The 12,771-nt window shown below is 44.2% G+C and overlaps 1 protein-coding gene and 1 pseudogene across 1 annotated transcript; one reads left to right on the forward strand and one right to left on the reverse strand.

The window, feature by feature from the left end:
* The first annotated feature begins 2,385 nt into the window (after positions 1-2,385).
* On the forward strand, positions 2,386-3,438 carry LOC142456253 (fructose-bisphosphate aldolase A pseudogene; annotated as a pseudogene).
* Positions 3,439-11,009: 7,571 nt separating this feature from the next.
* On the reverse strand, positions 11,010-11,960 carry LOC142456254 (olfactory receptor-like protein OLF3). Its single transcript, XM_075557439.1, has one exon. It carries the CDS (start codon positions 11,958-11,960, stop codon positions 11,010-11,012), a length of 951 nt encoding a protein of 316 aa, XP_075413554.1.
* Between the last annotated feature and the right edge of the window lie 811 nt (positions 11,961-12,771).

The raw sequence follows: 12,771 nt of genomic DNA on the forward strand, positions 1-12,771 counted from the left end.
GCGGCACAGTTCAGATGAGGAAGACACGACAAACAATCCCAATACCTATCTGTAGAAGAACTGATAAATCATCTCTGGCGCCCAGACGCAATGGAACACCGTACCTCCTAAGATAGTGATGAAATACTTCATGGAGGGAATCGATTATGCTGAGTGAAATCAATCAATCACAAAGGACAGATGCTGTGTGAGGTCACTGCTATAAAAATAAATACCAAGACAAAGGCAAGCTAGTCTCGGGTCATCTAATCTTCTCTTCTGGTTTCCCAGGCAACAAGGTACTATGCTTAATTAGTGGTTATGAACAATATACCACCTCTTTATTTGTACATCTTAAAACACTTCAACATCAGTGGCCTTACCTCACTGGGTCAATTCCCTATGATGCCGGGGGAAGGAGAAGACCAACCAGTTCCTGCATTGTAGCATTATTCAATGGGTACCATATAACTTAGAGCTACCAGCCAAAAAAGACCACTCAGTATATACACACATATTTTTACTCAGTATATTTTAAACGGAAAGAACACAAGAAAAAAAACCAAGCCTTTAGCTGCAATACTGAGACTCTATGGACAAAAATATTGAACGATGCAGGAAACATCAAAATTAGATGGAAATAATATACAGAATCACTGTACTAAAAAGAGATACTTGACATCTCATGATTCAGAAGGTAGTATATGAGCAAGAACCAATGGTACTGAAGGAAGATGTTCAAGTCACACTGAAAGCAGTCAAAACCAAGGCTCTAGGAAACGACGGAATGCACAATGAAAAGTTTCAACAAGCTGACCAAGCATTGGAGGTACTTACTTCTCTATGCCAGGAAATTTGGAAGATAACTACTTTCAACTGCCTGGAAGAGATTCATATTTTTACCTATTCCAAATAAAGGTGACCTAACTGAAGGTTTACATTATAGAATAGTATCACTGATGTTGCATGTATGCAAGATTTTGCTGAAGCTCATCCAGTAATAATTGCTAGTAATTTGTCAAGGAGCTGCCAAAGATTCAGGCCAGATTCACAAGAGGACATGGAATAAGGGATATTTCATTGTTGAAGTCAGGTGGATCTTGGCCGAAAGCAGAGAATATCAGAAAGATTTTACTTGTGTTTTATTGACTATGCCATGCCATTCGACTCTGTGGATCATAACCTGTGGAGAACCTTGAGAAGAATGGGAATTCCGTAACAGTTCACTGTGTTCATGCCGAACTTTTACATGGCTCTGGAGGCAGTCTATGAACAGAACAGGGAATGTTGCATGGTTTAAAATCAGGAAAGGAATGTGTCAGAGGTGGTATCCTCTCACCACACTTACTCAAATTGTATGCTGAGCAAATCATCATAGAAGCTGGATTCTATGAAGAATATGGCATCTGAGAAGGAGGAAGGCTTATTAACAACCAGCGATATGCAGATGACTTGACCTTCTTGCTGAAAGTGAAGTGAAATTGAAGCACTTGCTGATGAAGTTTAAGAATTGCAGTCTTCAGTATGAATTATGACTCAATGGAAAGAAGACCCAAATCCTCAAAACGACCAATAGGAGATCAATGAAGAAAAGGTTGAAGTTGTCAAGAATTATGTCTTGCTTTGATCCACAATCAATGTTCATGGAAGCAGCCGTCGAGAGATCAAAAGACATATCACATTGTGTAAATCTGCTGCACAGACCCCTTTAAAGTGGTGAAAAGCAACGATGTTGCTTTGAGGTCTAAGGTGTGCCTGACCCAAGCCATGGTATGTTCAATTGCCTCATATGTACGTGAATGCTGGATATTGAATAAGGAAGACCAGAGAAGAATGGATGCGTTTGAACGGCGGTGCTGGAGAAGAATATTGAAAGGACCATGGACTGCTGAAAGGACAACCTGATGTCTTGGAAGAAGTACATCCAGAGGGCTCCTAAAAGGCAGGAATGGTGACACTTCATGTTACACACTTTGGATTTATTGTCCGGGGAGACCAATCCTTGAGGAAAGCATCATGCTTGGTAAAGTGGAGAGGCAACAAGAGAGGGAGATCCTCGGGAGCGGGATGGACACAGTGGCTGCGTCAACGGGCTCAGGCAGAGGAACACGGGTGAGGGTGGCTCAGGAGCAGGCAAGGTTGGTTTCTGCTGTGTTGCTTTGGGTCAGGACTAACTGGACGGCACTTAAAAACAACAAGAAGTTGATAGAATGTGCAATTGTTCCAATTATCATACTGTTTTCTATCGAGGTTTTTGCCTGATTCGTTCTATTATTGTTTTGGAGCTGCTTGTTTTTGCTCTGCTTTGATTTTGATGTTGTTTTTTCTGTATCTAAAACCCAGGACAGGCACTTGCTCCCTACTGATCTCACCGGCTGCCACTCCTTCAGCCTCCAGGAAGGAACTTGCCACCATGCCCTACCCATACCCAGCGCTCACCCCAGAGCAGGAGAAGGAGCTGTCGGACATTGCCCATCGAATTGTGGCTTTGGGCAAGGGCATCATCACCCTCGTCCATGAGCCTCTCTACCAGAAGGCGGATGAGGGGCGCCCCTTCCCGCAAGCTATCAGATCCAAGGGCGGGATCATGGGCATCAAGGTCGACAAGGGTGTGGTGCTTCTGGAAGGAACACACGGCGAGACCACCACCCAAGGGCTGGACAGGCTGTCTGAGCACTGTGCCCAGTACCAGAAAGATGGCGCTGACTTTGCCAGCGGCGCTGTGTGCTGAAGATTGGCGAACATATCCCTTCAGCCCTCGCCATCATGGAAAATGCCAATGTGCCAACAGAATGGCATCATGTCCATTGTGGAGCCCGGGATCCTCCTCGATGGCGACCATGACCTGAAGCGCTACCAGTATGTCTCTGAGAAGGTGCTGGCTGCTGTCTACAAGGCCCTAAGTGATCACACCTACCTGGAAGGCACCTTGCTGAAGCCCAGTATGGTTGCCCCTGGCCATGCCTGCGCACAGACATTTTCACTTGAGGAGATTGCCATGACAACCATTCCTGCACTGTGCCCCACCATGCCCCCTTCTGTTACCAGGGTTACCTTCCTGTCTGGAGGCCAGAGCGTGGAGGAGGCGTCCATCAACCTCAATGCCATCAACAAGTGTCCCCTGCTGAAACCATGGGCCCTGACCTTCCCCTGTGGTCGAGCCTGGCAGGCATCTACTCTGAAGGCCTTGGGTGGCAAGAAGGAGGACCTGAAGGTGGCCCAGGAGGAGTCCAGCAAGCGAGCCCTGGTCAAAAGCCTCGCCTGCCAAGGAAGTACACTCCAAGCGGTCAAATTGGGACTGCAGCCGGTGAGTCCTTCTGCCCCTCAACACTCCAGGCCCCCTGTCCCCTCCCATGCCCACCCCTTGATGGGCGGGCACCACCTAGGCTCCAGCCGCTCTTTCCTCTCACTCTCGCCGTCCTTGTGACAGTGGTGAGTGGTGTTGTCTGTGTATGGTAACTTCATGGCCCTTTCCAGCTCACTGACAATAAAAACAACAATTTAAGTGAGGAAAAAACCCCCAGGACAAATAAACCTAGAGAGACAATACCTAGAGAAATAGTTTCTTCCAAAGGGACATGGCAGGGAGAAGTGGGCAGGAAATGGAGAGATAACAGTGAGTAGAGATATGATTGAATTATTGACTTGTATGACATGTGAATGAAGTGCTAACAAAACTGCTGATAAAAAAACCCAAAGGGATCAGTTATCAGGCATCAAAGAACAAAAAAATCATGTCATTGGCTGCACACCTCCATGATACAATCGCCGAAGACAAACGGGGGCATAAGCAAATGTGGCGAAGAAAGCTGATGGTGCCCAGCTATCGAAAGAGATAGTGTCTGGGATCTTAAAGGCTTGAAGGTGAATAAGTGGCCATCTAGCTCAGACGCAATAAAGCCCACATGGAAGAAGCACACCAGCCGGTGCGATCACGAGGTGCCAAAGGGACCAGGTATAAGAATATATATATATATATATATATATATATATATATATATATATATATATATATATATATATGTGTGTGTGTGTGTGTGTGTGTGTGTGTGTATACCATAGTGAATGAAGGGGGAAGTGCAGAGTGGAGACCTGAGGCCCAAATGTTGGCCAATGGAGATCCCCTCACAGAGGGGTTTAGGAGAGGAGACGGGTCAGTCAGGGTGCGATGTAGTACCAATGAAGAACACAGCTTTCCCCCAGATCCTGGATGCTTCCTCCCCCCAACTACCATGATCCAAATTCTACCTTGCAGGACTGGATAGGGCAGAGGTTGTACACTGGTGCATATGGGAGCTGGAGGCACAGGGAATCCAGGGTGGATGATACCTTCAGGACCAGGGGTGTGAGGGGCGATGCTGGGAGAGTCGAGGGTGAGTGGGTTGGAAAGGGGGAACTGATTAAAAGGATCCACATGTGACCTCCTCCCTGGGAGATGGACGGCAGAGAAGGCGGGGGGGGGGAGGGAGACTCTGAATAGGGCAAGATATGACAAAATAACAATCTATAAATTATCAAGGGCTCATGAGGGAGGGGGGAGCGGGGCGGTAGGGGGAAAAAAAGAGGACCTGATGCAGAGGGCTTAAGTGGAGAGCAAATGCTTTGAGAGTGATTAGGGAAAAGAATGTGCGGATGTGCTTTATACAATTGATGTGTGTATATGTATGGATTGTGATAAGAGTTGTATGAGCCCCTAATAAAATGTAAAAAAAGAAAATGATTAGGGCAAAGAATGTACAGTTGTGCTTTATACAATTGATGTATGTGTATGCATGGATTGTGATAAGAGTTGTATGAGCCCCTAATAAAATGTTTTAAAAACCCCACAATGAATATAAGGAAGAAGAAATATTCTGGAAAGTATAGTGGTGATGGTTGCAGAACTTTCATGGATATAATTAAATTAGTGACATGAAGGATATGAGAATTGTGTGCTGGGAACCTGTCAAAAATAAATAAACTACTTTTAAAAATGAAGAGCATGATTTTCTCAAAAAGTAAAGAAAGTTCTCTCTGATAAACGCAGTCTTTAAAAAGCACATAGATTGTGAATACACATGTATTTATATGTACGGACATATTTGTGTACAGTGGAATATACCAGTTATGGAAGTTATGGAAGCTTCTTAGCCATAACAAGACATCTAGAGGGAATGAGAAATGGCCTTGAGGATTTAGGACTATCGTCTCAGGGTGCAACTTGGTCAATCATCATAACATTCCCCAAAGATGAAGTTCTACCCACAAAATTCTACCTTCCAATTTAGGGAGTAGTGAATTGTAAAAGCTTGCAAATAAGCACTTGATATGCAACTGTTGGTCCTTCCTCACACAGAGCAAAGAACAATAAAGGAAATCAAAGACTCAGGAACTCATTGGTCTGATGGGCCATGGGCACCACAGTCTGCACTTCCTCAGGCAAGAAGAACTACCTGGTACTCGGTTACTACTACCAACTGCTCTGATCAATAGAAGATCCTGGAAAAGAGGAACAGAAAATGTTAAACAAACTCCCAAAGATAAAACAGACTAGACTCATTGTTAAGATGGCTCCCAGCATGACAGCAGCACAGACACCACCTCAGTCTGACCAACCGACAGGCCAGTTGTGGGCTTACACCATGAAGGGCCCCAAATACTGGGTTCCATGTAGCTACCCTGAGAGCAAAAGGGAGGTTTAAAAAGATGTTTCGACAAGCCAGTCAGGGTGCAGTATAGCACTGATGAAACATACAACTTTCTTCTAATTCTTTAATGCTTCCGGCCCCCCATCCCACTATCATGACCCCAATTCTACCTTACAAATCCAGCTAGACCAGAATGTACACTGGCACAGATAGGAACTGAACTGGAAACACAGGGAATTGAGGACAGATAAACCCCTCAGGGCCAATAATGAGAGTAATGATAGCAGGTGGGGAAGGAGAAGGTGTGGGAGAAAGGGAGAACTGATCACAATGATCTACATATAACCCCTCCCTGGGGGGACGGACAGCAGAAAAGTGGGTGAAGGGAGATATTAGACAGTGTAAGACATGAAAAATAATAATAATTTATAAATTATCAAGGAGGGAGGGAGTGGAAAAAATGAGGAGATGATGCTAGAATTAAACACTGCCCAGCCTGTGCCATCCTCAAGATTGCTGTCTTGGTTGAGCCCGTTGTTGCTGCCAACCTGTCAATCCAGCGTGTCAAGGACCTTCCACTTTGTCACTGTTCTTATGCTTTACCAAGCGTCATGTCCTTCTCCAGTGACTGGTCTCTTCAAGAACGTGCCGAACGTTTGTGGATGAAGTCTCACCATCCTCACACCCAGGAGCGTTCTGATGGCACTTCTTCCATGACAGATCTCTGTTCGAACCCCAGACATCTGACCTCAACTGTCTTAAGTCCCAGAAGAATGCAGAATGCCCACGATGTATAACTTTATATCACCTGCAATGTTCCAGTGTGGCTTTTACAACCTGGCAATATGTGGCATAGTAAAGACCCAATTTCCACCACCAACAGTGGTCCTAACCTAAGTAAGCCCTGGGCACTGGGGTGGTGGCAGTGAGCAGCGGGTGAGCGGGGGCATCCTACTCCATCAGCGTGGAGCACAGAATTTCTAATTCTTGTGAGCTCCAGACATTCAGGAGCCATACAAGGTAGATACATCCATGAAGTGAATGCCCTGACATGATTTTTAAACTTTAATCTAAAAATTAGGCTAAACTGTAGTATCTGATCATTTGATGTCCCTTTTGACTGATTTTAAATTTGTTCTAGTTTTTCACATTTCCTGCTTTTTTTCAATTGGGATTATTTCTCTGGTTTACTTTGCTATTGTTGTTAGCATTTTAAATTTCACTTATTTATTTATTGCTATTTCTGTATGTTTCTCGACATAGGAAATCCAAGATAGGCAAATCTATTCAGACAGCAACTAGATGAGTGGCGTACTGGAGGTAGGGGAAGAGATGTGGGGGGAAATGGGGAGCTCACAATGAATTCAAGAAGGAAGATGTTCAAGAATTGATTGTAGTGATGATTATACAATTCTTTTCAATACGACTGAACTGTGGAAGTGTATGATATGTGAATTACAGGTCAATAAAACTATTTTAATGAAAATTATAGGAAAATCTCAAGCAACAGTTTGGCTTAACTCGTGAGAAAGATGAGCCCTGTGCCCTGTGCTCCTTGGGCACTAGCTCCATGGGACTGAACGGACAAGAGCACCTCAAAGGGTAGTTAGAACCTCCAGGGGCAGCAAGTTTGGGCTAATGAGAGAGGAACAAGTCAGAAAGTAGGGTGAGAATGGTGGTACCGCCCAAAGAATGGCATCATGGTCATGAACTTGTGCACCCAGAGACTGCTGAATCATTAACTTGTACACCCAGACTGCTGAACCAGTAACTTGTACACCCAGAGATTGCTGACTCATCAACTGGTACACCCAGAGACTGCTGAATCATCAACTTGTACTCCCAGGGACTGCCGAATCCTTAATTTGTACACCAAGAGACTGCTGAATCATCAGCTTGTACACACAGACAATGCGGAATCATTAACTTGTACACTGAGACTGTTGAATCATTAAATTGTACACCCAGACACTGATGAAACATCACCTTGTACACTGAGACTGTTGAATCATTAATTGTACACCAAGAGACTGCTGAATCATCAACTTGTACACACAGACACTGCGGAATCATTAACTTGTACACTGGGACTGCTGAATCATTAACTTGTACACACATACACTGATGAATCATCACCTCGTACACTGAGACGGTTGAATCATTAACTTGTATACAGAAAGATTGCTGAATCATTAACGTGTACACCAAGACACTGCTGAATCATCAACTTGTACAGCCAGACACTGCCAAATCATAAATTCTACAATGAGACTGCTGAATTATTAATTTGTATACCTAGACTCTGCTGAATCATCAATTTGTACACTGAGACTATTGAGTCATTATCATGTACACCCAAAGACTGATGAATCATTAAAAGTACAACAAGACAATGCTGAATCATTAACTTGCACACCCAGAGACAGATGAATCATCAGCTTGTATGTACTGAGAGGGTTGAATCAGAATATGGCTGTCTCAACAACAGCCAAATAAGTAAAACGTAGGGCAGAGGCATGTAGATAACAATGATTTGATTCAGTGACTCATTTCATAGGACCCTTCTAGACAGAGTCTTCACAACTTTCACCAAGTTCTCTTCTCTGGAGAAGAGAAGGTGGAGAGAGCTATTGATAGGTTATATGATTCAATTGTGAGTGATTATTAATGGTGACTGAAATAAACTTGGAACTCTAACAAAAGCGTGTTGGTCATTCTGTTGTCCCACTGAGTTGTCAGTGGAGTCATCTCAGCAGCAGCAGAGGAGACTTCATCTTCAAGAGAGAAGAGCCGGAGTGGAGTCCCTCTCTTGGATCCTGGCACATTGAGCTTCTTCAGTGGCAACACGACCACAGAGAAACAGCAGTGGGTGGCTAAGGAAAAGCCATAGGACCTTCAGCAGACAGAGCCAGGGGGTTGTGGGCAGGTGGAAGAGTAAAACTAAGCACCTAAAAGTAGCAGGCTTGCTTACAGAGTAGGGTGTCTCCTGGCGCATAACTGGGCGCAAGATGTACCGACCCACAAAGCTAGAGCTGAACGTCTCTGGGTTGAGGCCTAGGGCAGAGTGGTGTGCCCTTTGGACACTTATCAGCAGCTCTAGCATATCTTAGCAACATTGCCCGAGCAAGGCAGGGGCCAAGATCCGCATAGATGAGAGGCAAAGGACCAGAGAGTAGAGTGTCTGTGGGCACAGTGTCCTGACTGGGAGAGCCGTGTCCTGAGCATTTCTCATCTTGAGCAGCAGCTGTTCAGTGATCTAATCGAGCCCATGGTGATGTGTATCCTGTGAGTTCTGTGTGGCCATTGCAATGATTGCTGACCCAGCAGAGATGTAGAGAACGCTGAGGGAGGGATGGCTGGTGTCAGAATTGGTAAGGAAGGTACAAGTCTAAAGGCTTGTCTGTCTGTCCTCTCCCTCATGGGAATCAGCCTTGGGATGATGCTGAGCCTGATTTTTCTCAGTCCTATTTGTGAAGTCAGGAAATGCTAGATGTTGCCCCCATGATTTTTTCACAAAGGGCCCCCGAAGAAACTCAGTAAAGTTCTCTATCAACACAGAGGTAGATTCATAGTGATATATAGAACTGAACATGTACTATTTATTATTCAGTAGTGACCCAAGTGGGAACTATGTTTTCTATTGAAAGTGGTATCACTAGAGGCCCAAAGCATGTATAATTTCAAGTAGGACTAAACGTAAGCAAAACTCTTTCTGCTTTGGTTGCATTTCTAGATTATTAAAATGACAAAGAATACTAACCTCTTGGGAATAAACAAAAAATTGCACAGTGACCCTTGAAAGGATTTGTCCCTAGCAATAGCCTGCTTACAATTAGCTCAGTGGGAGCAGAGTTTCTACCTTAACATATTCAAAAATAAACGTTCCCTTCTCAACGTTTCTTCGTGTGTTTTTAAGGTCATATGAAATAGCATTACACATAAGATAATGATACAAATTTCACTTATCTATTCATTTGTTTCACTGAGTACCTCTGTTCTGCGAAATGCATGCACATCAGTCAAATGGAAAATCAAATATGTTTCAATTCTTAGGCAAGGACTTTTACCAAATTTTTCCTAACACATTTTTATAAAAGATGTCTCCATTGCACTGTGTGGAGATTTCACAAAATTTAAAAACAAATAAATATCAGATCATAGTTCAAATATAACAAAGCACATATTTTATATCATTTATTCATAATTAATAGAAAATCTCTGTGTCAGAAAGAGTACGGTTATCTCAGCCCAAATTTTCTGAAATTATTCTACCTTTAATTTCTGGCATAACCAGTATCTTAGTCTCAAGGATAAATAAATTTATTTGTTACATGTTTCATTGAGGTTAGTACATATTTTCATAAACAATACAGAGACAGGAATAGGTATGAATGCCCTTTACATTCATAATTGAGCCACAGGTGGTGTAGTTAGAACAATGGTTGGCTTCATCAGACAAGCAGTGGTCTGCATGGAGCCAACACTAGCGAGAACCATTGTGAGGAGGGCAGTGGGCAGGGCAGGGCTTCACTACGTTGTGCATAGGGTCTCCATGAGTCGGAGCCAAGTCCACAGTCCCTGAGAGCAACATATGGCAAGCACTTTACACAAAGTATCTGTATTATTTATACCACACTGCAAGGTCTCCACTATTTCATTATTGTACCCAAAGTAAAATCTAAAGTGTTAAACGTTTAAATAATGTACCAGCCAACATAGCTCACAGGAGGGAATACAACTTGGTCTTGAGCCTTCTTGATGTAGTTGGAGGAACAGAGACAAAATCAAAAGGGGCCAGGTGAAGTCCAAAGAGCCCTGAGTACCTGAGAAATAATCCTTGAAGAAGAGTCTCTCCTAAGAATCACTGACGCATAAATTCTTGAGTTTGACCGACAAAAGGAAAACCATTCATCATCTTCTTGTTGTTAGGCGCTGTCAAGTTGGTTCCAACTCACAGTGACCCGATGTCCAACAGTAGGGAACACTGCCCAGTCTTGCCCCAGCCCCACAATTGTTGTGCTTGAGCCCATCAGTTCAGCCATGTGTCCACCCACCTTGTGGAGAGTATGCCTCTTTGTCACGGCCTCTCTACTTTGCCAAGCACGATGCCCTTCTCCAAGGTCTGTTCTCCCTGACAACATGTCCAAAGCATGTAAGATGAATTCTCACCATTCTTGCCCATAAGGGACATCCTGTCTGTACTTCTGAGATAGATTTGTTTGTACTTTTGGCAATCCATCATTCTTCCAATATTCTTTGGTGGCGCCACAATTCAAATGCATAGATTCTTCTTAATCACACACAAGAATAGACCCTCACAGTCTTGTCCAGTGTCAATGTGGGAGTCCTGTCCACACTCGTCTGGTCTCCTTTCAGGTTTTGAGGATTGATAAGAAGAAGTTCTTAGAGTGTTTGTCCTTGGCCTCTAAGTTTCTCCACAGCTTTCCTCAGTGCAGCCATGACATCCTTGTTCCTCAAGCTGTAGATCAAGGGGTTCAGCATCGGGGCCACCACAGCATAGAAAAGGGCCACCATCTTCTCCTGTTCTATGGAGGAGGCAGACCGCGGCCCCAGGTAAGTGAAAATGGTAGCCCCAAAGCACAGGGAGACCACGGTGAGGTGAGATGCACAGGTTCCAAAGGCTTTGCTTCGTCCCTGAGCTGAGCGTATGCGCAAGATGGCAGCCACTATCCGAGTGTAGGAGAACAGAACCAGGAAGCAGGGAAGCATGATGACCAGGAAGCCCGAGATGGTCACCATGACCTTGTTGAAGGAGATGTCCACACAGGATAGGCGCAGCACGGCTAGTGTCTCACAGGCAAAGTGATGAATGGTATTGTGACACAGTGGGAGCTGGAAGGTGATGATAGTTTCCATCAGTGAGTTCATGAAGCCAGCTGTCAGGCAGCTGGTGGCCAGTCTCACACACAGCCCTCCATGCATGATGACTGTGTAGTGCAGAGGGGAGCACACGGCCACATACCGGTCATAGGCCATGGCTCCCAACAGGAAGAACTCAGACCCGCCCAAAGCCAAGGACACATAGAGCTGGACCACACAACAGTGGAAAGAGATGGACTTTCGGGCTGAGAGAAAGTGGACCAGCATCTGTGGCACAATGCTGCTTGCATAACAAAGATCCACAAAGGACAAGACACTGAGAAAGAAGTACATGGGAGTCTGGAGCCGCCTGTCCAGTCTGATGAGGAGGATAATGAGGGCATTCCCCACAATTGTCACCACATACATGGCCAGAAACAGGACAAAGAGGGACACCTGAGTTCCCCAGTCACTGGACAGCCCCAACAAGAAGAACTCACTCACCCATGTACTGTTTTTATTTTCCCTGTCCATGAGCTTCTGAGGACCAAACAAACGAAAGATAAAGGAATGAAAAATCAGGGGAATCCAACATCGGGTCAGGGCATTTAAGCCTCCTACCTCTCAGATACTTTTAAAGTTCTGCTAGAACTTCTCCATGCAATGAAGACCCAAATCTGCGCGAACACGTCCATGGACCAGGAATGTGTTAGCCACAGCACTGCAGCTAGAAATCAACAAGAAAAGAAAGAATTCCATCCTTGGAATTCCGTTTTCTGGAATCTAATATCTTCTCCTTAACATCTGGTCTTAAATGCAGAAGAACATTCTATGCAGCGTTGAAGCTTCAACTCTGACTTGAGTTAGTTGTTCTTATAGTAGGTAACGAAATCCTGTTGATGGAGTGGGTGAAGTGTTGGGCTGCTAACTGATAGGTTGTTGGTTCAAATCTATCAACTACTTCCTGGGAGAAAGATGAGGCAGACTTTCTAGAAAAATGTACAACCTAAAAAAAATTACAGATGCATAAATTCAAAGAAGCAATTCTCCTCTGTCCTATGAGGTTTCTATGAGTTGGAATCCTTTACAAAATAGAGGTTTTGTTTTATAGAATGTAATTCCTCCCTTTCTGAGAAGAAGGTTGTTGATGTTTTCTTAAATAAAATAAAAAATGCCTAGAACATATTATCCAGATTTTGGATAAGTTGCAGTACTGATAGGTTCTATTTGGTGATTGGCTCTCCCCCCCGTTAGACAGCTCAAGCATTTTCTGCTTCACCTCACCCCAGCAGAACAAAGTCACTGAAAATATGAGGGGCTGAAGCACTTGTCCTGTCCACCCTTG

Source organism: Tenrec ecaudatus, chromosome 9, assembly GCF_050624435.1.
Source record: "Tenrec ecaudatus isolate mTenEca1 chromosome 9, mTenEca1.hap1, whole genome shotgun sequence".
NCBI lineage: Eukaryota > Metazoa > Chordata > Mammalia > Afrosoricida > Tenrecidae > Tenrec > Tenrec ecaudatus.